The sequence below is a fragment of the Condylura cristata genome, unplaced genomic scaffold, assembly GCF_000260355.1.
Source record: "Condylura cristata isolate star-nosed mole 26May11 unplaced genomic scaffold, ConCri1.0 scaffold00021, whole genome shotgun sequence".
NCBI lineage: Eukaryota > Metazoa > Chordata > Mammalia > Eulipotyphla > Talpidae > Condylura > Condylura cristata.
Window position 1 is genome coordinate 6,527,784 of NW_004567122.1, and position 26,364 is coordinate 6,554,147.

At 45.1% G+C, this 26,364-nt stretch overlaps 1 protein-coding gene across 4 annotated transcripts in view; it reads right to left on the minus strand.

Annotated features, from left to right (window-relative positions):
- The window catches only part of CAMK2D (calcium/calmodulin-dependent protein kinase II delta), a 239,027-nt gene that overhangs the window by 109,498 nt on the left and 103,165 nt on the right, over positions 1 to 26,364 (minus strand). For all 4 annotated transcript variants that reach the window (XM_004686618.2, XM_012727845.1, XM_012727846.1 and 1 more), the window contains exon 4: positions 9,466 to 9,520. In XM_004686618.2, the coding sequence (XP_004686675.1) occupies positions 9,466 to 9,520 (55 nt within the window). The remainder of the gene's footprint in view (positions 1 to 9,465; positions 9,521 to 26,364) is intronic.

The following is a 26,364-nucleotide window of genomic DNA, read 5'->3' on the forward strand; positions in this document are numbered from 1 at the left end:
GGGATGGAACTCAGGCTGCAGTGGCTGGTGATAGCTTGATAGTGCTGAGACGTAACCCCTGAGCCACCAGAGACACCTGATAAAATCTTGTTAACTGCAACTTTAAGTGAACCAATGTCCAGGAAAAGCCAGCTCTCGAAAAATCCCTTTTAATTCAATGTCAGCTGGGATTGTTTTCTCTCAACTGCAGAATGAAAGGATATTGAACAAAATGGTGTTACTCAAGGGCCTGCTGTGCTAGAAAAGGAGGAAGATACAAAATCTATCATCTAAGTTTCCACTTAGGGAACTAGGCTGAAGAGTAAGTTAAATCCATTATAAGCAAAGAAGATTTTTAGCAGAAATAATGTAAAATTGAAAGCAGGAATTCAGTGGAGTATCAATAAGAAGAGAAAACCTTCCTGTAAAGCTGAATAAAGTGGGTAAACCTGTAGCCAGGCTAACTATGGAAAAAAGACAGAATGCGCAAATAAGCAAAGTCAGAAATGAGAAGGAGTCATCACACAGACACCATATTAAAAGAATAACAAGGGAATATAATGGATGACTATACCTTCACATTTGGAAACCTAGATGAAGTAGAACAATTTCTTCAGAGCTACCATTTACACAGGCCTACCCATTAAGAAAATGGATAAAAAATTAAATCAATCATTAATGACCTTCCGAAAGAGAATACCAGACCCAGATGGCATGACTGGTGAATCATACCCAACACTTAAGGAAGAAATAATACGAATTCTTCACAACTTCCTCCAGAAAAAAAGGAGCCAAGGTGAAGACATCCTGACAAGTTCGATGAGGCCTGCATTACCCTAACACCAACTCCAGATAAAGGCCCTATAGGCAAGGAATAGCATGTCCCTCTTAAACACAGACACAGAACAGATAGCAACCCGCTACTAAAGCAAGATGTCACTGTGTAGGTAACAGCGTGGGCAACGTGAGCTCTCATTACTGATGGGAAGGCAAAATGGCACATCACTTGGGAAGAGACTTCAGCAATTTCTTACAAAGCTGACCATTCTACCAAACACTGCAGCTGTGCTCTGTGGTGCCTACCCAAACGAGGTGAACACATACCTCCACACAAAAACCCTCATGTAGAGGTTTAGAGCAACTTTATTCCTAATTGCCAAAAGTTCAAAGCAACAAAAACGCCCTTCAGTGGGTCAGTGGATAGGAAAAAACGTAACATCCTGAGAACAGTACGGAAAAAGAAATGAACTCCGCAGGCATGGAGGAAACTGCCATGCATACAGCAGAAAGGAGTCCACCTGAAAAGGAGGTGCACTGTGTGGTTCCAGCTACTCGGCATTCTGGAGAAACTGGAGCTGGAGAATGACGGGGATGTGTGGCCCGTGGGGCTGCGGGCGGGGAGGGGCGGTGGACAGAGCTTAGACACTTTCACGCTGCGTGGTACTGCAGGACTGGATCTATGTCACTACACATGTGGCAAAAGCCATTCGATATACAACACTGACTGTAAAAGCTAATGTACATGTGTGACTCTGGGAGGTAACTATGTGTCGGTGCAGGTTTGCCAGTTATAACAAGGATGCCACTGCCGTACAGGACGTCTTTCCGGCAAGGTCGTGAGTCAGCAGGGTAAGGTGTGTACGTTCCACTCGGTGTTGCTCTGACCCTAAGCCTGTTTCACAGAATGAAATTTATTGTAAGTGGAAATGATTTAAAAACACTGCGGAAGTTTCCAAAACCCCTAAACTGCACAACATTTTCTCCTACTTTATAAGTAAGTATAGGAGTTGATAAACCGAAAAATCCAGATGTGTCTTTAATCCAGACCAAATGACCATGACGGTGTATGTATGTCAGTGGAGTGTGTGTGTATAACACGAAGACATTCTTTACATCAAAGCAAGAACATTACTGCAGCGAGCAAACGAAAAGGGAGCTGGCCCCCTGGAGCGTAAGACCATTTCCCAGACAGCATTTGCCGAGGCGGCACCGGGGCGCTCGTGGGCAAGGGCTTCCCGCACCCGCTGCCCAGACCGGGCTGTGCTGACTCATGCAGAGTGTCCCTAACGTAAGGCAACAGAAACCAGGCAGGGTACAAGGGTGAAGATGGCTTTGAGCTGTTGACTGTGCCTTCCACTCGGAAGAAGAAAAGAGAAGAATTTCTGTCCCTTTCATGTTAAAGGACAGGATGCTGGGGCCACTTAAAATGTTTCTGCTTAATGGTTTCTCTCATCTGTGGAACATAAATAACCAAGAGTCATCCATGGGCAAAGTTCAGCAGGAGTAACTCTGGAATTTGGTGAAAGAATTTAATGGTTGCCAGGGCGAATTAGGGGAGCAGCAGACAGGGCAACAGCACAGTGGCCTGGGGGAGATCAGTGGGACATGTGCATATACGGGGAGCAAAAATGTAACCCCTAAAAATAAAAAAAAATTAAAGTTCCTCCTCACAGAGTAATTACCATTTTGTTCATTTTCCAACGGGGACTAGCTGAATTGCTTCGGATGACCTTGGGAATGCTCTAACTTCCCAACAGTGACCTTCTGTCTTTCTAGATTTATACACTTACAGGTTTCCTCCATAATGGGATTAAATTCCATTTAAAATGTAACCGAAGAGCTTTGACTCCAGTGTAATTGTGTTTTGTAAAAACACACAGGAATCTTACTAGGATTTCTTTGTCATGTCCAATACCCTCCACGTCATGGAGAGTGCTTACTTCATGAAAATTGCCAACAAAATAATAAACTCAATCACATTCTTAAAAGTATCTTCACAAGAATGCAACCTCCTTACTTCTTTCTGTCCTAGGGATGAAGCCTTCATGCTGGATCGTATGCTCTCGGGGCTCGTGATGAACAGAGGAGCATGAGATTAAATATGGGGGAACCACAATTAAGTATGAGGAAACCATAATTTCTAAAAACGAGATTGATGTATTTCTTTCCTAATAAAAACTGGAAGACATGCCCCTCGGTTAAGCTTCTTCGAGCTGGTACAAGACGATGAAATGGGGGTACGAAGTCTGCAGGGAAGGCAGTCAGTCTCGGAGTAGTATTCCTTTTTGGATTGGCAAACATGGGGCATTAGTTTTCCAGCATTCTCTCAGTAACACCGCTCCCCTCCTCAAAGTGCCAGGCGGCGTGTCCTCAGTCACGTAGACAGCGTTATATATTCGATGAAAAGATTCCTCATTTGGGGACAAAGCACAGTACTTTACAACAGAAGGGGAGAAAGTAGCACTTCATTTCCCAAGAGCTGTTTATGCTAGGTGGGGGAAGCATGTTCTTTATAAAGATGTAAGGATAATGTTTTTCTCGAAGAGTTCACAATTCAAGAAAATTTCTGTTATTTGAAAATGAATGCCATTAATTCTAGCAAACATCTCAAACTGTAAGAACGGCATCCCGGGCTGCACTAGAAAGAGAAGTCCCTGTCCTTCTGCTCCCATAGCTTTGTCGTGTATGAGAAAAATGAGGCTTAGCGAAAAGAGGATGCTAAGGGCCTAACCCGGGGTAGCCCTGCAAGCGAGACTGAAGTCTCAACTTGGACCAGCCAACTTCCCCGAACTGTGATGTCCTCTACTGGCCCTGGTTCCCTGTGGAGATCACAAAAGGTAACCCATGCACCATGGGCTTGGAGCTGCGCGTTGTCCGCTGCATTCCATGTACGCACGGGAGTCAGGTCTTCCCCAGCTCCAGCAACGTGCGGTCACAGATTCAGCTAACTGCCCAGGTAAGGCTCTTTCCCCCCAGGTCCTAGAGAAGGACAGGCTCTGTGTCTTTTCCCTGGTGTCAGGGACTCTCTGCCTTTGACTTCACCTTTTAGGGACCAGACGTCTAGCTCAGTCACCCCACCGTCCTGCCTTCCCTGGCGGCTCGTAAATCCACTCTCTTGCCGGTCAGAGCTGCTGAGTTGTGTCTGGAAGCCTCGGGCACATGGCCTGGGAAAGGTGGTTCTGAAGACCAAAGCAGCCTGTTACCTGCTGTGAAGGTATCTTTGCTTCCCCGTGGGCCTCTCCTGCACTTTATTTGCACAAGTGACTACCAGTGCTTTGTCACTGGACTTGAGGGTCAGATCTGTAAATAAAGTATACATTCAAAATAGCAAGAAGCAGCTTTCTGGTGCACAGAACACATAGTGCTTTGCTTTTCAGCAAGGGAAAAGGGTTCCAGTAGAAGAAGTCTCAGAGCACCTATAAAAATAGAACTTCCCAGTAGATCCTGAATAGCTGACATTCCACAGCAAGTATGCAGGAGCACAGCACTGCCAAGGCCATCATCAAAGGGCAAACACAGGCACATTCCTTCCTTAGGAATCCACGCAGTTCTTTTATCTCAGACCTGACTGGCCAAGTCACTTCCAATTTTTCCACATGATCATTTCATTGATTCCTTTACGATCCCATTTTCCCTGTGTGTGTAAAATGTGCATTTTTTTCTAAAGCTACTAACTTTTGTTCTTCATAAATTACCCCATCACCGCTAGGTAACCTATATATAGGCATGTGGTACAATCTCTTCTTAGTCACCGAAAATCTACACTTTCAGCATCATTCCCCAATTGTCTCCTATGCTTGGTGCTTTAATGGACTGGGCCGAGCTAGTTTATTCATCTTACTGGCAAAGCAGTTTAATGAGAACTGCTAATAACTTTTCAACTTTAAACTCTACAGAGTAACCAGAGATTCTGCATGCTTTCATCTAGAAGCAGAGGTTCAACTTCTGACACAGCATATTTCAAATTACTGCGGTTCAAGTTAAGCTTTCGCCTTCAGAAGTTTCTGAACTCTGCTTTCAGAGACATTAATGACACAAGCATCATTGCTGCGTGTCCACTGTACAGACATGGGCCACTGAAACGGAAAGCCTTATTTTGTTGCCATGAGAACTGCTTTCTATGTTCTGTGCTAATGATTAAATACTTAACAGAAAATACACATGAGAAAATAAATTTTTATTCTAAAATACACAATCAGCCCTTCCTGGTCTACTATCATCTCGACGGCACAAATTCAATCCCCAGGCCAGGGAGCTGGCCTACAAGGTGCCCCAGACCTCTCCTGTCTCCCTGCTGCTCCCCTCAGCAGTGGGCTTCAGTCATTCTGCCTGTTCTCCTCCCCACTCTGTCTCTGGTGAGTTCTCTCAACCCTGCAACCTCTGGCTTCCATTCTAGTTTTTCTATGCAAAAATAAATGAAATCTTAAAAAAAAATATGCAAACCTTATCACTCTCTACACATACATAAGGAACAAAGACATCTATAAAAATGTAAAGGGGAGTGTAAATAACTTATGATGGGCAAAATGTTAGGCACAGGTAGAGAGTCCCTTTCTTCGGTGTTACGACTTAAGACTGAAGCCCCTGCTAGGTAACTAACGTACACCTGAGGGGAGAAATCAAGCATTCCACAAAAACAGTGATGTAAAAGTAAAATAAAACAAAGGGAAAAACCAGGGTATCAGAAAACGCCACACTAAAACATGCCACTTTGCCACAAGATTATTTTGAGCTTAAAGCAACTGAGAATCAACTGATGGAGGAAGAGTTCTCTGCTCCCATCTTATCTGTGTAAAAGCAGGACAGAAATGTTCCTCTGGGGACGGCATCTGTTCCACATACTGGGGAAAGTAGAAGGAATCTTATCATCGAGGGCAAGTGTAAAGCTCTTAGACTCAGGGCTGGTTTTGGTTTCACTTCCTCTCCATGAACTCCCCAGCACAAATATTAGTCTGCCCTGCCGAGTAACTTGTGTTTAAATCACATGTCTGTAGGTACCAAACATAAGAGGGTTGAGAAAAAGCTTTATTTGGCTCTCACAACTGTGATTGAACTGCCGTCCTCAGGGAATGAGCATTATCAGAATCCTTCCACGCCAGCACTCACAAACGCATGAAAGGGAACCACCAAATCAAACAAAATATAAAGTATGAAGGGCACACCACAGTTTGTAACCCATACAACTGATTCGCATGCAAAAGGGAGCTGACAAATTACATCGCTGCTTTCACAGAACACAGAGCACAATTCCTGTGTTCCCAGCAGGACAGAGGCATTCCCGGGGCGGCGGAGGCTGAGTGGGAAGCCCAGTGCCCATCAGTCCTAACAGGGCCACTCTTTATCCTGGCCTGTGTGAGAGCAGAGAAGGCCTGAGAGCAAGGCCCTTTAAATTAAATCCAGAGTACCATAAGGTAATTCCCATGATGGACAGGATATGATCCAAGAGCACTTATCGGATCATGAAACAGAAAAAGCTTAACACAAATGAGGGCAAACGATGGTCAGATTCCAAAAGCAAGAAGATGGTACAGCTGGATTTACCTGACGGATGAGTAAGCAGTCATAGTAGATGTACTTTAATGAGCAATTCATTTGAAAGCAATGGGAAATACAGGCAATCTCTGAACTAAACAGACCCTAGGATTCTGAGTTAAGAATCAAGGCTACCGGAGTGCAACGGGGAGCAACAGGGGAGGGGCCCGACGGGGACTCAGTGCAGGGCTGTAGCAGAGGGCTGTGTGAGCGCTGCCTCGCCAGCATACTGGGGCTATAAGCCAGCATCGCCTCCATTAAAAAAAAAAAAAAGAAAGAAAGAAAGAAAAAAAAACTTTTAAAACATAACAACTCACTGAAAAGAGGACATGTCAAGAAGACAGCACATTTATATGAGAACCAAAGTTCAGTAGTAGAACTGAATAAAAGTAGCTGAGATATAAAATTTAATGGACAATCTCAATAGCAGAATAATAATAATAATAATAATAATAATAATAAGGAAAGGCTCAGTGAGCCTGATGAGAGAATATAAATGACCTAAACTCAACAACAGAAATCAAATGAAATGGACAAAAAAAGTGAACAGACGAATGAGACTTTAATGAACAAAAGATGTCATATTGATGTCATCAGAGTTGTAGGAGATGAAAGGGAAGGCTGAGGAAACGTCTGCAAAGAAAGTGCTTAAAACTTTCCCAAGTTTGTGCTAAACATGGAGCTTCCCTACGACCCAGCAATCCCACTCCTAGGTATCTACCCAAAAGACACAAAAACACTGATTGAAAAAGATACCTGCACCCCCATGTTTATTGCTGCTTTATTTACAATTGGAAAGACATGGAAGCAGCTCAAATGCCCAAAAGTAGATGACTGGATAAAAAAGATGTGGTACATATATACAATGGAATATTACTCAGCAACCAAAAAAGAGAAACACATGTCTTTTGCAGCAACTTGGATGGAGCTGGAAAAGATCATGCTGAGTGAGATAAGCCAGAAAGAGAAAGAAAAATACCGGATGGTTTCACTCATAGCAGGAGTATAATGGACCAGGCGAGAAAATAACAAAAATAATGAACAACCATAGACCAGAGACATTCTGTGGGGGTGGAGTGGGGAATGGGATCAAAAACGGTGGGGGGGGGGAAGGGAGGGAAATGCACGGGACTATGGTGGTGGCACACGGGTGATTTGGTGATGGGAAACCCGCGGGGATTACAATCGAGATGGAAAAAAAAATGTGCAAAATGATGTAAAAATAAACTTCGTAATTAAAAAAAAAAAAAAAAAAACTTTCCCAAGTTTGGCAGAAGGTAGCAGTCTCTACATTCTGGAGGTGAAATCAACACTAAATGAGAGAAATTCTAAGAAATCCAAGTCTAAACATACAAAATTCAAACTTCGAAACACTATAGACAAAGGGAACTCTTTTAAGCAGCCAGATGTAAATAAACAACACCTTGCTTTCAGGGGAGAAAGCGAAAAAGGAGTATTTTGCACTCCAAACTGGGATTCCAGGGGGAAAAAAATGGTATACCACTGGGAAAAGAAAAACAAAGCAATTGTCACTTTAGAATTCTATGCACCTGATCAAATATCCTTCAGGACCGAAGAGGGGTAGGGGGTTAGGCGGGGGAGGGGAGGGTCAGACATGCTTGGGGGGGGGAGACTAAGACTTTGTTGCTAGACAAGGAAATTCTTAAGAAAGGAAAACATCAAAGAAGGCCTCTTGGAGTGTCAGCAAACAAGCAGGAACAATGGCTGAGCAGTCCAGGGTGGGGTGTGACGAAGCAGTGAACAGCAGGGGAAGGCTCTGCTCTCCAGTCTCCAGCACACAGGGTCACAACGTGCTGGACATGCTGGACTGTATTCCTCTTCTCTCCTGACTACAAAGCCACGATTTACGTGACTCTTACGTGAGTCTGCACAGGATCCAGGGGAAGCCAGGTTCCTCCCTGACCCACACACCTAAGACTGACCAAAACCAGTTCCTTAAGCCATTCCTTTAACTGGTATTTGACTCAGACAAGGGCATGAGAAGCGAAAAGGCTTATTAACATCTATCTGCTGAGAGAGTGTTGGGAAAGATGGTCCCTACAGGTAAACATGTATGAAAAGGTAATTGAGCGAAGACTTGTTTCTGTGTTTGCAAGTCAATGTTGATACCTGAAAAGGAAGCTGCCAACTTGAGAGCATCAAGGAAACTTGAACATGAAGATCAACCCATATGCTCCTCAGAACAGTTACAAAAATGGAATGACCTTGTTTTCTTAATGGCATCACTGAAGAACCGAGTTAGCCAAACCCAGAAGTAACCTAACTTTAGACTCATAGTAGAATAAAAAACACTTTTTAAAATCTAGTCCCCAAACAACACATAAAAATGTGACCCAACAAACTATTTATGAATGTATTGTAATTAGACCACAGTTAATATATCATTGGATCCTTAATATTCTTTCTTTTCCCCAGCCACTGTCACTATTACCACCACCACCACCACCCTCCTCCAGCCAGTCAGTGCTGTGTGTCGCTCAGCAAAACTCACTACTTTTGCTTCATTCTTGAGGGAACCTCAGTTTATACACACTAGTTACTTTCAATCCATCTTGACAATCCCATTCCCCTGGCTGGTGAAAGGCTCAGGGTAGAAATGTGAACCAGTCCCAGCCAATGAATGAAAGAGAGGTTTACTGGCAAGAGACAATGTCTTCCACTGGCCATTATGTTGACCGGTGACAGCCTGATCATACCAGTTTCCTAATATAGTCGATGAGCTGGAGTCAAAGACTGGACTTTCATGCTGCTGTTGAACTACCAATTTAAAAGAGTCTCCCTTCACTCCCCTTGTTATACAATAAATCACACATCTTCTTAAAAATGTCCAAAATTTACATTTGTGTCAACCATTTCTGTATCCCAAGATGACACTGAGAATACACTTATGATGTCACAATGAATAATGCAGAAGGAAAGAGACTCGACTTTGTTTCACTTATGATGAGTAACTTAAATTTTAAATAGACATAGCTTCAAAAGAATTAAGAGTATGTTATTATGAAGATATGTAAAGCATTATGGGTTTCTTGAAAAATGTATAGATAGGTTCATCAATTTGGACTGTGCAGATGACAATAAAAACCTAGTAAATTCAAAATGGTCTCTAAATAGACAGCAAATATATATGAGGACAAAGTGTGTTATACTTACAAGTCAAAGACCAAGTAATGGAAGCCTTCTTCTGATATGCTGTCATGAAGTCGTACTACAAAATAAAGAGAGAGGACCGTATGAGTTATACATATGTGCCAGAGCTCAACATTAAGCAATATTTCTAATAGGCAACTGTCTCCTAGGTAAACATGCCATCATCACTCTGCAGTTGAGCCTCTGAGAGTTCAGTATTTTACAGAAGGGCCCTGCCCAAGGTTTACATTGTGATCATTATTAACTATATAATTCATTAGCTTGCAATGATAACAGTACTGACACTTTACAAAATGGTTGCAAAGATTAATTTAAAAATTAATGGTTGCAAAGATTAAATCAAAAGCAAAAAGCTGTTCACACAGTGCCAGGCTATGCCTAAATAAATGCTAGTGACTGTTACAACACGTACCATATAGCCAATGCCACCAGGTTCCAGCAATTCTTTCCTGGGGTCCCTTTCTTCATCCCCCTTTGGAGTCACCCTTGCCCAGGTCCTCAGTGACAGCCTTGCTCACTGAGTAGGCAGCAGACAGGGTCAAAGCACCTTTCAGAAATGGTCTCTGGACTCTGCTTTATGTTTCCTACCCCCCGCCCCCAGGAAATTCCCACAAAACACTCCTTGGCCAAGTTGCAAAAACAGTGTTAACTATGCTCCTTCCAAACCCAAGTTTCCAGACTCATCAGTCCAGGAGTACAGCTAGGACATTTCATAAAGTGATCTACTGCCCCCTCAAATTAACTTGGCTTTCAAGTTTCCACTAAGTTAGACCTTTGCTGGTAATGTGCTGCGACAAATCCTTCTCCCTTCTGAATTGAAAATAATGTCTACTCTGAACTCACAATGCACCTATTGCTTTCTATGCAATTATTTTTGGGTAAGTCATCTACTTCCCCCCAACTCATCCCCACAGATGATAAGCTCTTCCCAGGGATCCACATCTCTTGTGGTAGCTGAACTTTCACCAGGAGCAACACAAGGCAGGAAAAACAAGAAACAGGCACACCGTGTTTTGCCAAGTCACCACCAAACGATGATGGTTTCTACACGGTCTGCCATTACCACATCCCCCCGCTCAGCTATGATCAGCCACATGGGCTCCAAGGAACATGTCACGCACCATGCAGTCCTGGGCAGGGGGCACCTGTCGTGCCCACGGGCCACCAGCCAGGTACACAGGCTTTTCATGTCCATTCTTTCCAGTGTGATTCGGTCCCCTTCTGATTGGACCCATGACCCACTACCAGAGCCTTTTCTGAATCCCTCTCCAGAAGTTTCTGAAAAGTAGGGAGAACTTTGTTTCCCCCCATACTGAAGGGATATCACCTCAGATATGTGGGTTTTTCCATAATCATCATGAGGAGGGGCCCATCACTGTGCGTGTGGCCTGGAAGTTGCTCACAGACCCTTGATTTGTGTTGAGAGCATGAAATGGACAAACAACAGTCTCCCACACCTTGGCTTTTCCTCATACCATCAACCTTAAGTTCACAGAGGACCGCAGTCCACGTTTTATTAACCAAGTCTCATTCCTGCCTCTTTCTGAATACAAAGATTTTCTTCTCCTCTATACCAATACACAGGAAGCATCATCCCCACGTCCTCACATCCTTCTCAGAGACGTGGCACATAAGAGAAGCTCTTTTACACAATCACCTTTGACCATCCTCTACCAGGGGCTAGATAGCGTTCCAAGTTTCTGGACAAAAGTTATCACCAAAACTCAGTCATAAAATGACTGACACACCAACACGTCTCCCGTAACCCTAACCGCACGGACGGTATTCTTGGATTTGCACAAATCAAAGCTGTCTGCACCCTTTTGTTAACTTAAAGCTGCCAAACAAAATCTGAACTTTGGTTCAGTGATGTGTCTCTGGTTCACAATTGATTAGCCCAGGAAGGAAAGTCAGGTCAGACAGGTAACTCGGTCATTTCTGAAGGACAGTCTCACCAACACCTCAGGAGTGGCTCTAACACTAGCTGCTTAACAGGTATCAGATGATGGTATAACTACTTGGAGAACTCAGTTATTCTGTGAGGCTCTCCATACTCTCAATGGGAATAGGGCAGGTTGGGACAGTTACTCCTTTCTTCCACTTTCTCCAGGTAAAAGCTTCATGTGCAGGTGGGACCTCAGGTTTATAGCACAAAGAGTTGTGGCACTACACGTAAGTGGAAAAATCCAGGTAAAACTGGAGAAGCACTACTGGCTTTGGTTTCACATGACAAGGCCAACCTTGGTGATACCTGGAAATAGTCCCCGTTTGAGAGTCAGTTACTTTCCCAACAGGAGTTGCCCAGAGGCAAGACTACCAGTCAAACACATGGCATTGTTTTGGGTCAAAATCAGTCTCACAGAGGCAAGTAACCAGCAAGCATAGGGAACAGTTCAAGGAAATGTGCTTCACACACTTCCAGAATAACCACCAGGACTTCAAGTCAGTCATTGGATGACATGAGAGTCAGCAGTCGACATTCACTCAACATCACGAGTGAGTGTCACCGACACAGCCGAGGAGATCAGTAGAGCTCTACTGGGGAGAAGCAGGTCCCCAGCGCGTTCCCTTGTAACTCCACCACCTACTTCCTTCACCGTCTTTGTAGTGCAAGAAGTTGAAAAACATAACAGGATGAAACAGTTTTCAATTGTTGGCCAAGCAATATCATCCAGTCTTCATACGGATGTTCCACAACTTTACAGTTACTTAGAGAATAGACGCGTTTCCTTCGGAAGTCTTAATTGCAGACTTGACGTGTGCTCCAAAGCCTGAAGACTGTGGCTTCGAAGATCATTGACATCACCTAGTTCTCTCCAAGCCTCTTTGGTTCTACCAAAAATCTGTCTTCCATTCCTTTTTCTTGTTAAGGGTTGAAACCCTTCCCAAGGCTCAAATTGTGTTCACTGCTATGAAGTCTTACGTTCATTTTTCTCTGTAAGTAAATGCAGTTCTTGCTGACACCAGCAGCCTGCAGGCTATTCAGTTCACCACAGCGATTAGCTGTGACTGACTTCGTGGCCAGCCGCGGGCGTCTGGGCTGTGGGGGCAGAAGGCTTGGCGTCTCTCACCAGACTGCTCCCTTCCAGTCATATGCTGCGCATACAGACACACACAATTAACCTCCTTACAGCTGTCTCTAAGAAGCTTTAGAAAGAAACGTTAAAAGATAATGAGAAAAGCATTTCAGAAAAAAAGTTATTGTCCACCTGGGCAGTCGTTCTGTCTGAAGTTGGCTCAAAGGCAAAATCAAGTCCACAAATAAGTAACTTGCCCTAAACTGAAACGGTATCACTGTGCTTATAGTGAAGAAAATTCAACCTTCTAAGCCATCAAATATGGTATCTATAAGGGACAAAAAGGTGCTTCAGACACTCAAATACTTCCCAACTGGGGCTAACCTGAGGCCTAAACCTTTCCCTCTCTTTTAACCAGAGAGTCAGCGCCCATCTCGGAGCTGAGCGTGGCAGGACAGCGCGGCCAGGTTATCACAGTGCGACCAGAGAAGTCACCTGCAGCAGACCGTACCGCATCCTCCTCCTCCTCACTGTTGGCCAGCTCTGAGCAGCAGTCTTGGTTATAAATGAGGTAGCTTTTGCATTTTTACTTTGCTGTGTTGCAAGAGCTGAGGTAGTTGGATTTGATTCCCATCCTGGGATGCAAAAAAATGGCAGCTTGGTAAGTCAGATACTTTTTATATTCTCATCAGCAGTTAATTATATTTCACAGCTAGAGCAAGCACGAGCCAAGTCAGGCCAGTACTGTGCCAAGCCTTCTCAAAGACAGATGCCAGCAATGAGTTCACTTGTTAATTTAAAAAAATGTATCATTTACTACTCTCAGATATTATAACAGTCAAATGGCACCACTCGGGAGACAAATTTCAGCTCCACCATTACTACTGTTTCTTGTAACAAAGCTGGTTATTTCTAGAGGGAAAAAAAAAGTTCCAATAGAATACACAGAAGCACTAAAACCCGAATTCAAAATCACTCTTATAGTTCTAGAAAACTGAAGGCAAATCTGCACAAGTTTTTTTTTTTAATCTCTTACAATGCAAATAAAAAATACTGTGAATAAAGCTATTTTTTACCACATACACACACACTTTCTATGAAATACACACACTTTCTATGAAATTGGGTCCATGTACCTATGTTTTTTTTAAATATTTGTTTATTTATGCATACAGAACTGGGGGTACAGGCCAGAGGTTCAGGGGCAGTGAGAGAATTCACCAGAGATAGAGAGGGGAGCAGAACAGGCAGATCTACGAAGTACACTGCTGAGGGGAGCAGTGGGCGGGTCAGAGGAAGTCTGCTGCACCATGTGGGTCACCTCTGGGGCCGGAGATTGATCTAGCACTGAAGTGGCTGTGGCCAGCTTGCAGTGCTGCGCTTTAACCTGCTGTGCCACCAGGGAGGGCCACGTCATTTTATTTTAAATTGAGTGGGAATACAAGCAGATATAGACATACAGGTATTTCTACCATGCCTTTGTTGCAAATGGCAAAATGGTGTGAAAGTGCTCACACTTTTTTTTTTAAATTGCCTTAACATAATCCTTAAATTTGTGATGTAACAGTGTTGGGAAATTTTTGACTTAGGTGATAAAAACAAAGTGGTCAGTCACAGAAACTATTGTTTGCTCTAATTTTAGATATTTGAACATGTAAATCCCTAAAGTTGCATACGGGATATAATTTTGACAAAATATTTAACAATATACCCCATTAATAAATGCCTAATAAGCCACTATTCAGTACTCAGGCATTAAAATAATGTCAGGGATCTCCAATTTTTTAAAATAAAATTTTTCTAGTAGTGGTAAGAAAAGGTTTTAAAACTAATAACTAAGATTAAATTATATCTTAAAGTACGTTGTTGCTTATACTTTAGGAATGAATTTAAATTAAGAATTTATTGAAAAAGTAGAGCAAGTGCAATTATTCCATGAAAACTCAATGGGGAATGCCAGTCGCATCATTTTTTAAGAACTATTTTAAAAGAACACAATAAAAGTCACTGACTCCCAAGATCAGTCTTGAAGGTCAAAGCATATCAAGTCTGCTCATCACGATCTCCAAACCGATTCCCAAATTCCCACCCCATTTCCCACTTCTGGGTGAAATTGACGTCAGTACCTACAGGGTTAGTTAGAGACTCTGGGGACTGAGTGGGAGAAGCTATCATGTCTTCTAACAGCCAGAGCTAGTTACAGCCCAGATTTCTCAAAGGGGCATCTGGACTGGTAACCAGCTCTGGCTTCTCAGTAGAGCTGCTACTTGGAAGCAATTTAAGCAGGGAAGGTGGAAGAAAGTGAAACATTACAGCCAGTTTGCCAGTAGCAGGACTACCAGTCACACCGGGCCCACTCCACACGCATAGGCGAGAAACATCCACTCTCGCTTGCAAGAAAAGAAGTCTGAGTAGCTAAACACAGAGTGACAGAGTTGGTGAATGAAACAGGAAGTAAATTGGTAATTCATTTAATACCTCTTCCTGTTCGTTTTTTTTTTTTTTAAAGATTTATTTATTTATACATACAGAACTGGGGTACAGGCCAGAGGTGCAGGGGCAGTGAGAGGCTTCACCAGAGTCAGAGTGGGGAGCAGAACAGGCAGATCGATGAAGTACACTGCTGAGGGGAGCAGCGGGCGGGTCAGGAGAGGTCTGCCACACCATGTGGTCTCCTCCGGGGCCGGCGGGAATCGAACTCATGCGGAAGTGGCTTTAGATTCTCAGTGCTGTGTTTTAACCCACTGCACCACCAGGGAGGGCCATCTCTTCCTGTTCGTTTTTAATGCAATTACCTATGTAGGGGGAAATTCGATCATAGATCTACTTTTCTAAGCTTAGTAGTAGCTGGAAATATTCTTGGTTTTCTTTGAAACCTAACTTGAGGTTATCCTGTGGCATACTTAATTGCATGATTCCTTTCTACTTATTATATTTGCTTTCTGGAAAAGTGACTTCATTTCTTGGATAAGTTAGTACTCATTTCAAGTTTCCTTTATGAAAAAAAAATCTGTCCTCTTACATTACGCATCGTTATTTCTGTATTTCCATCAGAGGCTACCCTCCTTCTTCATGGCTTCTTTCTCTTATCTTTTCTTATTCCATCTTTCGAGACTTACCAGGCTCATCAGTGATCACTCACAGGCGTCCTTGAGCCTGAGGGATCTTACAGAAGGCGGAGAAGTGCTGTAATCACATGACTTGCGTGATACAGGAATCTCGAGGTGGCACTGTACCCCACAGTGGTACTGTGATAAGAAGAACCTAACAGAGCTTTGGGCTACTACCACCTTTCTGTTAAACTTATATAAAATGTCATCTCTTGATCTTCCTAAATTAAAAAGAAAATACATAAAATGCCCGTACTGATATACTATACACTAAATAACCAAGGAACCGGGTAAGAAAAGTGAGTAGCAGCAATTTGCAAGCTCTCCGCTCCGAACTTCTGAGTACCCATTACCCACTTCTGACTGGGGAACTCAATGTGGTTTCCAGACCACTACCAATCACCAGGGTCAAAAAGAAGAGTCCTGGTGTTGATGGCGGCACACAAGGGGGCTCCCTGTTCATCACCATGGTACCGGCACACTGATGTCTTAAAGTGGTAGAGTCACCAGCTCTGTGTGTGGACGAAATACAGACAGTGACCTACGGTGAGTCTGGGCGACCGCATGGGAAGCCTCTCTGCTACAAAGTCCAGACAGAGGCAGCATTTTAAAAAAGGAAAAAATGTAACTCATGGGCCTCCCTGGTGGCCTAGGGGTTCAGTCTCAGCACTATCACTGCTTGACCTGAGTTAGATCCTCACCCAGTGAACTAACCCACAGCCCAGGGAACTACCCCGCGTGGCACAGCAGACCATTCCTGTCTCATCCACTGCTGCCCTCAGCAGTGTATCTCAGCAGATCCACCTGTTCTGTTTCCTACTGTCTCTGGTGAATCCTCTCACCTCCCTGCACCCCAGTTCTTCTAAAAAAAAAAAAACAACAACAACAACAAAAAATTAAGGTGCATTCTCACTCAAGTTGATGTTTGGTGAAACTTTTGCTTACATTCTATGCACTTACTAGACACTGATTTTTTTTTTTTTTTAAACTGTAGATTACCGAAAAAAGTCTCCATAGCCACTGGGTTACATTTCCTCGCATCTGCATTTCTACATTTCTGGATAATTATGACTAATAAACAATGCAGAAAAGAAACAGTACCATTATTACCAATGAGTTTAATTACAACCCTCTAAGTCTGGGATTCAACATCTCAACAAAATGAAGTTGAACACACTCATTTTATTTAGCATTTTAAAAAAATGAGTAACTAGAGAACAATTTTAAAAACATTTAGAGTGCCAAATTACAAACACGTCCTCTTAGATTAACTGAGCAAATGAGCTGCTTCGTTCACAACCTTGGATTAGAGTGAACGGGAAACTTTACTGCATCTGCCACGCTCTCTTATGACTTATTATCATGTTATCTTAACACTTGCTACGAAGGCTCCCTGGAGACAGACTAGTGTAAACACTCTCCCCTCTCCAATCCCTTCTGAAAACTCAATTTTTCATCAATTTCCCACCTCCTCCACTGAAACTGATTCATCCTATAGTAGGAAATACAGGAGTCTAAAATGTTTGGGCTTGTAGGGTTACAAACTCATTCTCCTCCTTGCCTGGCAAGCAGGGGTGGGACTTTTGGAACTAAGGAGCTGAAGAGATACCCTGGGCACTGGGCTGGGGACACTGGGCAGAACCAATGATTATTACTGGAATGGGGCCATCTCGTCTACCTGTGGCCATCAAGGCTATATCGATTCTAAAAAGCACAGGGACTCACCAGCTGAGACTGTCTTGGCCGACAGCCAGAACAGGCTGTGCCAGCTGCTAGAAAGCCCACCAGCTCGAAGCGTCAGGAGTGCTCGAAGTTCCCTCACTGCACAGACGTTCTCTTCTTGTCCCCTGATTCTCTAGCAGGGTTCAGAAAGTCTGCTTTTTTCTACTTTCCATACTATCGCTGGGCAATGCTTTCCCAGGACACTGGTGGCCCCTCACAGCCACGTGACCTTCATGTCACGACCTAAGATTCTACTAAATTCAGACTGCAATGTAAAACTGCAGCTAGCAGCCATGCTAGCTGATAATGTTTTTCCTATTAGCTCTCTTTATGCTACAGGCACTGAACAATATTGGTTTATTTCCTCTGGATAATACCCATGTACGGGCAAAGCACATACTCTAATCTTAGGCTGCCGATAGAAGAAAATCATGGCAGTTATGAACTTACTCTGGAAAGTAATTTATGAACTTACTTTGGAATAACAAAGGATTGTGATCAACATAGGGTGGGCACTATCGACCCTCACCATCAGGTCACTGGTAACAGGACTTTTCAAGCATTCAATGAAAACAATTAGTTTGCCTAGATGAGTGATTATTATTTCTTTAATAACAATTGTCAATTTAGCATGAAATCAAGGAACTGGCAATGCATGCCATACCATGCCAACATCTGGGACATTTGCTTGTCTCCTAGCACCTCAACTAAGTCAGCTCGAGGAACCCCTGCTCTTCCCAAAACCTTGTCCACTCAATGCTTTGCAAACTTCCAGGCTGTGGACCAAAACCTCTCTAATTCTTCCACACACACATTTCAGTTGTAAAGCAAACCCTTCAAAACATGTCCTGGGCAGGGAAACCTACATTCCTTGGTCACCTCCTGTCCTTCTCACAGCGGTAGCACAGTCCCACCAGAGGTGAGGGGCGAACAGTGCCCTCTGCTCAGAACCCACCCGTGGAACAGCCGAGTATTAGTGAAAATCCTCACCATGGCCAAGACCAGAGAAGAGTCCACCCCTGCACGAGTTCTCCCTGACCGTGTCTACCGGCCACCCGTCCTGCTGGTGGGCACCCCTACCGCAGGGCTCCTTGCAGCTCTGGGACCCCCAATGCTGCCTTTGCACTCGCTTCTCCACCTGGAGCTCTCCCCCGGACGTGCCCACGGCTCAGAACCTCATCACCCTCACCTCATGCATTCTCCTGGTGCCTTTCAAGCGAGGCTGCCAACAGACCACCAGGCATCTAAACTCTGTGCTTGCTGGCACTTTCCAGAAAGCTTGCTAACCCCTGGAGTAGAAGAAAGGCTGTTGAGAGGGAAAACAGAAGGGGGTCACGTGAAACACCAAGTCAACAGCAGCAGAAGCCACCAAGAGTCCTGGGTGGGGCAGCTGCTGCACGCCAGCTGAGCCCAAGGGCCCAGAGAGGACAAGACGGAGGCGCTGGGTGCTTCCAAGTGAGGGTGGGAGGATGGGGGTGGGCGCCCGGGAGGAGGTGCTGACAGTGACCTTAAATGTCAGCCCAGAGCAAGTCAATCCCACACTGTGGAAAACAGAGTCAGCTCTTTCCAGTGGGGAGAAAGTGCACGAGGCGCCCAGATGGCAGGCAGTGCCGAAGACGGATGTTCAGAGACCACTGGGCGGGCAGAGGGCGTTTGCGAGTATTATCACACCACACGGATTGTTTTATGACTAATGGGGGAAAGAAAGCTAATCAGAGGAGCTAAAAGTTGGCAATTATCTCACAGTCTAGCTACTAACCCAGTGGTTGAACAAATTGTTGAAGACCCTCTAGATAAATCTCTCTCTTTAAAAGACATTTTAAAATAAATATATTAATTTTTAAAGACCAAATTTTAAGACTGAATTTCTAGCATTTTATTACTGTCATACTCCTGAGGGTTCTAAGTTTTATTATAGTGTAGTGATCTTACGTGTGTGTGCATGTGTGTGTGTGCATTTATAGCACATAAATTCTTTATAGGAAAATAAGTAGTTACTTAGACTTCATTCATAATGATTTTTCTGTACTCATTTGCAGTTTCCGTTAGGTTTTTCTTGCTTGCTGTATAGGAAGACTGAAAAAGTGAATAAAGAAGGTACATTTTAAATTTTGTTCACACACACACAAAAAAAAAACCTACATTTTTTTTTTCAGTGAAAATTGGTTTTGTGCCTCCACTCCTCAGCAAAACGTTCTGTCCAGATGCCCTAAAGCTGTACACAAATAATCAGTGGGAAATGTTTCAGCTGCATTGAGTACTTTTACCTCCATGACCCTGGCCACAGTCTTCATCATTCAGAGATGAATGGCGGGATCCAAGAGCGAGCTGCCTGGGCACAGACCTCCCCTCCCAGGCGCAGAGACCGTGGCGTGCGCGAGCAATCAGCTGTGCGGCGGGAGGCAGCGCATTCTCAGTCCTCCAGCCAGTTCTCCCGACTTGACTACGGTGCCGCTGAACAGCGGTGTCCTGGCCCCAGTTCTCAGCCTTCGGGACACCATCCCTTGCTAGTGCTGTGTGTCTGCGTCTCAGTTATCGGATCCTCAGCTGAAACACAGCTGAGCGGCGGACACTCCCCCGTGAAGCCTGTGGACAGGCAGGGACACAAGCTGTCCGTGGGGGAACAAATCAAACCAGCTGCCGACGCCAACTACACGTCCTGGAGATTCCTCGTGGACATGGGGCTCCTGAGTCGCCAGCCTTCAGCCAGGCCATTTGGGTCAACATCATGCACCTGCTGTGGCAACTGTGGTGGCTTCCTACTGGCTTCGTAGTAAGGAGCTTGCTCCTTACCGTGATCCCTTCATCAGATCATTTATCACCCAAAAGGGGACACCGAGAAACAAACTGTTTACACCAGTAAGGCAAACAGCCCTGGAGAAAGGCCAGTGTGGCCACACCAGCATGCAGGCCCCACGCTCCAACCACCCCACTTTCTCTCCCTCCTTCCTCTCCTTCTCCTGCAGGTTTCTGTCAGACTCCGCTCCCTCCTGCAACAGGCTACGTGGTCAGCCATCATCGTCTGACTTGTATTTTTTCCTCCAAGGCGAACCCGTCTCTCTCTCGGAACCTACTGGGAGCACCCCTTCCCCAGCCAAACCCCCTCTGCCAGCTCTCCCTCCTAGAGCCATCTGTCCCCATGATGCCCTTGACTGAGCCATGATTTAACTTGCTTCATCTTTGCCACTAAACTGATGGCCCCAGATGACCGCAGCCATATGTCCCCACAAAGACCTTCACAGCAGCAGGCATCTTAGCTGAGAGTGACATGCAGACGCCAAGTCTGCAGGAGGTAAAAGGAAAGTTACATGCGCGCCATAAGGTAACATCATCTAACCGGCTCACCAGAGGTTCTCCAGGGTGGAATCTCCAAGGTGGAAATTCTCTTGGGTGGAATCGCTGCTCTGCTGTGGTATTTACTATTGATTAGGCCTCATCAGGAGTCTGTGAACAACCACCGTCAGCCCTACCCAGCAGCCAGCCATTTCCGTGTGGCTGTGAGCTAAGAATGCTTTTTACTTTTTAAGGAATTGTTACAACGAAAGAAAACATCCATGTCTACCCCACATGGTACTACAGGCCCTTGCCTCGTCGGTTAGGCAAGACAAAAATAAAAGCCCTCTCGATCACAATGAGGTATCAGAACAGAAAAACAAAACTACCCCCAAAACAGAGCCCTTACGTAGCCCACACAATTTAAGATAATTGTGCAGGGAAAAATGCCACGCTGCGGGCCAGCTATTTCTCTGGGAGAGTAATGCAAACACTGCAAATGGCCCTTGCCTGGTAGCAAGAAGCAAACTGTCTCCCAAGTGCTCCCTGCTGATCCCCCAAGGGGGCCCTTGTGTTCGTCTGGTAAGGATCACACGCCACCATTTTCTTTCTAAGACTGACTGTATGATGTGATTTTGCACAGTCCACAGCTCCAGCGTGCCGCCAGCTCCCTGAGTTAAGTCTGCCTCTGCTCTCAGTGCTGGATGGTGGGGACGGAAGCAGCAGCGCAGCGAGGGAGCACGTTTAACTGACGGGGGATGGGATCTCAGTCAAGCCAGTAGCACACTCCGCTTCCCCTCAGAGAAGGATGCCCGGATGGTTTGTTTCCCATCTTTTGTTCTTCGGTACCTTGGCTCTCATCTGCCCCCAGGGAACCTCTCATTGTGCCTTATATGTCTAAGAACAAAGAAACCGGTTGCCAGGCCTTTGGTTCAGAGGTCTCCAACTCATGTCTCTCCTTTGCTCTTAGCATTCCAGACGAGCAGAGCTTCTTGCTATTCCCTGGGAGGCTTCGCCTCTCTGACTTCTGAGACCTAAGAGCCTCCTTTCTGGGACTGCTTCCTCCCCCAGTCATATGGGGATCTAGTGTCATTCTGAACACAAAGGCCACTGTTACAGATGTGGCCTGTATCTTCCATGACCCTCTGAGACTCACTTTGGTGAGGTAAGAAAGACAATGTTAAAAGTACACATTACAGGGCCCTCCCTGGTGGCGCAGCGGGTTAAAGCACAGCTCTAAGAAGCTAAAGCCACTGCAGCACGAGTTCGATTCCACTCCGGAGGTGACCCACATGGCGTGGCAGACTGTTCCCCTCAGCAGTGTACTTCATTGATCTGCCTGTTCTGCTTCCCACTGTGTCTCAGGTGAAGCCTCTCACCGCCCCTGCACTTCTGGCCTGTACCCTAGTTCTGTACGCATAAATAAATAAATCTTTTTTTTTTTTTAAAGTACCACATTACAATAAAAACACAAAGCAGCCATGAATACATCCTCCTCCTGCTCCTGACACATGCTACCATTTGCTGGCCACATAGCGAGGCAATGAAAATCAAATTCCATCAAATTTCCATTTGGAATCGAGGTGTCTCCAGGACACATGGCTTGCATGGAAATAACAAAAACAAAAAAAAATTAAAAAACAAAAAAATCTAAAACAAAATCGGATGCTTTCTGTCACCTTGCAGTGTGCTTGACATATAATAAACATTTTGCAAGTTGAGGGAATAAAGGAGGGCGAGGTGCGAAAAGACTGGCTGTCCTCAACTGCACATCCTCGCTCCCTTGGTAGACAGTGATGACACCTCTTTGCCCTGACTTTATACACAGGGAGCGACTGTGCTGTGGACACTCAGAGAAGGCACCACCCCGAGACATCAGAGGGGCCACGGCCCCGGAGGAAGTGGGCTCCCTGCCATCAGGGGCTGAGTTCCACGGTCTGTGCTCACTGACCAGTACACTCGGGCACGTAGAAGGAACTGAGCAAACGCTTCTTAAGGAATGAGAGGCCTGATATCAGTGTCCCACTGGGTTGGTTTAGGCTGAGTCATTTTCCTAAACCAACTCTTGATGAACAATCAGGCCACATTTCTGCAATTACAAAATAAAGGGAAAGTCAGGCCTTGGCCGTGTGGTGACCCATAATTAATACTCAGGCATCCTAAGAATTGCCAGGAAAGCTTTCTACTTCCTACAAAACAATTAACATCCTCTTAGCCACACTACTTATGAAGCCTTGCCTTGCCCTGAAATGTTGCCCTTGGTGAAGAAAAGTCCTCTCCCTGACCGAGCACAGGGAATGATGAGGAAGGGACCACCTGCCTAGTGGAGCAGATGTCTGGGGACGAACACGGCGTCTGACTTACCCTCCTTGTTATTTTTATGTGCCTCCTCTAACGTTGAGGACAGGGTGCAGGCAGTTGATGAATAGTTGTTGATGGGGAATTTGGTAATTTTTTCCAGTAAATACTAAGTTCTGCTTTGTGCAAAGTACTGTAGGTGCTGAAAATAGAGCAGGGAACAAAGCAATGTCCCAAAGCCTGACCTCAAAGAGAGTGTGTTCGCGTGGAGGAAGACAGACCAGTGCCAAACAAACAGGCAAATGTCTGAGAGTGTAAGTGCTCTGAAAAACAAAGCAGAGAGGGGGAAGTAAGAAATGGGGAGGGGGTGGGACCTGGGGAGGGGGAGAAAGGGGACAAAGAGGGTACTGGGAAGAGCCCAGCTTGTAGGTGCACCTTGAGGGGAGACCAGGCAGTTGAGATTGGACAGCTCAGGGAACACCAGATCCTTAGGTGGGGCTGCAGTTGATGTGTTTGAGAAACTGTATATTGGGAGTCAAGGAGAGTTACGCGGGACGAGGTCAGAGAGGGAAGGTGGACATACAGGCCGTTAGAGGAGGCCATTACGAGGAGCTATGGCTCGTCTATGAGCTAGGTAAGAATTTATTACAGATCCTCACGAGGGAGTTACGTGAAGTAAAACTGAGACTGAAACTGATACGAGACACTGGAAGGAAGCAAAGGCAGAGACCAAGAGACACTGGTGTTAAGGCCAGGAGAGAAAGATATGAGACTCAGACTAGGCTAGAGTCACAAAGGAGGCTGGCAGGAGTCTGGGTGTATCGTCAAAGGAGAGCTGACAGAACTGCTGACGGTGTGTGGGGTTTGAGAGAAGCAAAGGGACAGTATGAATGCCAGGGATTTGTTTTGGATAACTAGTTCAAAAATAATAGGTGACGATGGAGGAAGAACAGGAATAGAAGGGAATGCACTGGGAATGGCAAATAAACATCTGAATGGAGACACCAAGAAGGTAGGAGAAAATCGATTCACTCTTGTGTGAGGGAAGTCTACTCTTGGCCAACTTGACCACAGCATGTGGCAGCTAGGGTATTTTCTCTGTTTTCAAGAGCCATGAAGGTAGAATTTTCATGCTCTGATTTCAGATATTGACCCTCACTGTGCCTCAGCTTCTCAGCTGTAAAATGGGGATAGTGAGTCTCCACTGGCATATCCTGAAGATAATGGGAGATACATTATAACAAGAACTGAAAACAACGCATGATACATACAAGCACAGGACGAAAGCAACCCACTGTCTTTATGAACTTAAGTGGCAGAAATTATTACAAAAACGATGAATGTTAAATACAAGTTTAAATTTATCTTTAAAAATAAGTTTGGTGAATGTATACAGACTGCATGGAATAAATACTTCAGACTGTGGCATCACCAGGCAGTGGCTGTGGGATGTATGATTTCAGCAAAGGAACAGCCCGAGAAGAAGAGAACGAGAAGCTCTAGTTTGGACGCTGAGTGCTTACTTGAGGAATTGAGCCCTTCCTGGCCGCCAATCTTGGAGAAGCTGTGGCATCTGCGCCCGCCCCCGCCTCTCCGAATGACCAACCAGATTTTCCTACTTGCCCCCTTGGCATGGAAACTCTTGGTCAGCCCAGGCTCTGTGACTCTGCAGGCCCAGTATCATTACTTAAAGAAGCAGATAGTTTTAAGTTGAGACCAATGAGAGCCCAGGAAGCTAGCAAAAGCTCCATTTCTTGCCTAGGTCCTTCGCCCCTCCGCAGTCAAGAAAACATCAGTATGTGCTAAGTGTCAGCCCTTTTCCTGATAGAGGGAGCAACAAGAACGGAGTGAGGATCTCTCTCAGCCCTAGGTTTATCAGAAAACGCTCTCTCTTAAGAATCTCATCTCTACTCTCAGCATAAGGGACGAGGCCACCTGTTCTCACTGGCATGAGACATTTTGGGCTTTCTGTCCCTCAGATCGCGGGTCCCCAGACGCATGGCGGATGCCACGGCCCACGCCACTGTTCTCAGGCGTGTATGCGAGCTCTCTGTACGTCCACCTAGCACACTGCCTCTGCTGTTCGATCACTTGACCAGAGTGAGAGGAGCCCAGGGGCTGTGGGATGAGTGATTTTGTACCCCAGGGGCTGGGGCGGGGGAGAGTCTGGCTCTCCATTCATATAAGCCAACCAGGGGGAAGGAGTTGGACAGGTCTCTGCTATTTCGCTCAGAGCAATTAATCACTCACTTCTAACCCCAAGTAACATTTCTTGTAACACTGATTATTCAAATGAAGGGGTTAAGCTTCTTCGTGGGAAGCTATGAAAACTTTGTTTTTCGTAATAGGCTGCAGTTCTACCTATGAATAAGGTAGCAAAGCATCACCTGGCTACCTTTCCTTATTTCACCAGTGAGTGCCATGTGATTTTCTCGTTGAAGCCAAAGAAAGAACAGAAAAATTATCTGTCAAATGTTGATGATATTAAATCTACATAGATATCAGTTCCCTTAAAAGGGTAAAAAATATATATATTTAAGAAAATAAAAGTGAAGGCAAATTGAAGTCTTCAGTTCAAATCACTGCTTTGCCATCCTTCATCACTATAACAAATTTCAGGATCCTCAAGACAGCCAATTCTCATTATTTCGTAGAAGCCAAGTTCTGTAAAACTGGCAATAAACACTAAATCAGGAAATTCTGAACCACGGTTCTACCAGGGATGGCACCAGCCTCCTACAAGCCTCCGGTGACAATATTTTTAGCAACATTTCAACACATGACCCTGCCTGACGCGCGCTTCCACTGAAGAAAGACGCCTTCTTTACACATATTGATGACGGACAGCACTGACGCCCCGGCGCCACGCGCGCCCGAGGGGTTCCTGTTGGAGCCTTCCAGTGCTCCCCCTTATGGCACACAAGCACTGGGAGCTTATCCACAGTGGACAGACACTTGTGCATTCTCAGCACCCAAACCAAAAGCACAAGACCACGGCACGGACAGCTGTATGGCGCGGGAGGCCCCACGCCCCGGGGGACCCACTCTCCCCACCTGTCCGGGACAAGCTGACGGGCTCCCCCCACGTTCAGCCCACGGTCGGTGCGCAACGCAGCCTCCGCCAACAGTGAGCACTGGCCACACCGACGTATGAAGACTCCGCGTCCGCCGACTGCGTTCTTTTGTTACATTGATCTGCCTTCCTGCACCCTTATCAGACAGTATCAGTAAATACACATTCCCGCTCGTGGACACGGAACCGGAGCCTCTGCTGCGAACTATTTTAAAAGTAAAATGTTTTTGTACCTGAGTTCTCTAAACCGCTTACTTTATAAGCTTCCATTTCCCAGATCCAACCTCCCTAAATATTTAATACCTTATGATCACAAACACCATTTAAAAGACTTCTACGTGAGATGACAGTGTGTCAGGTACTATCTGATCACATTACAGTTCTTAACCTGCGATGAGAATGACTCTCA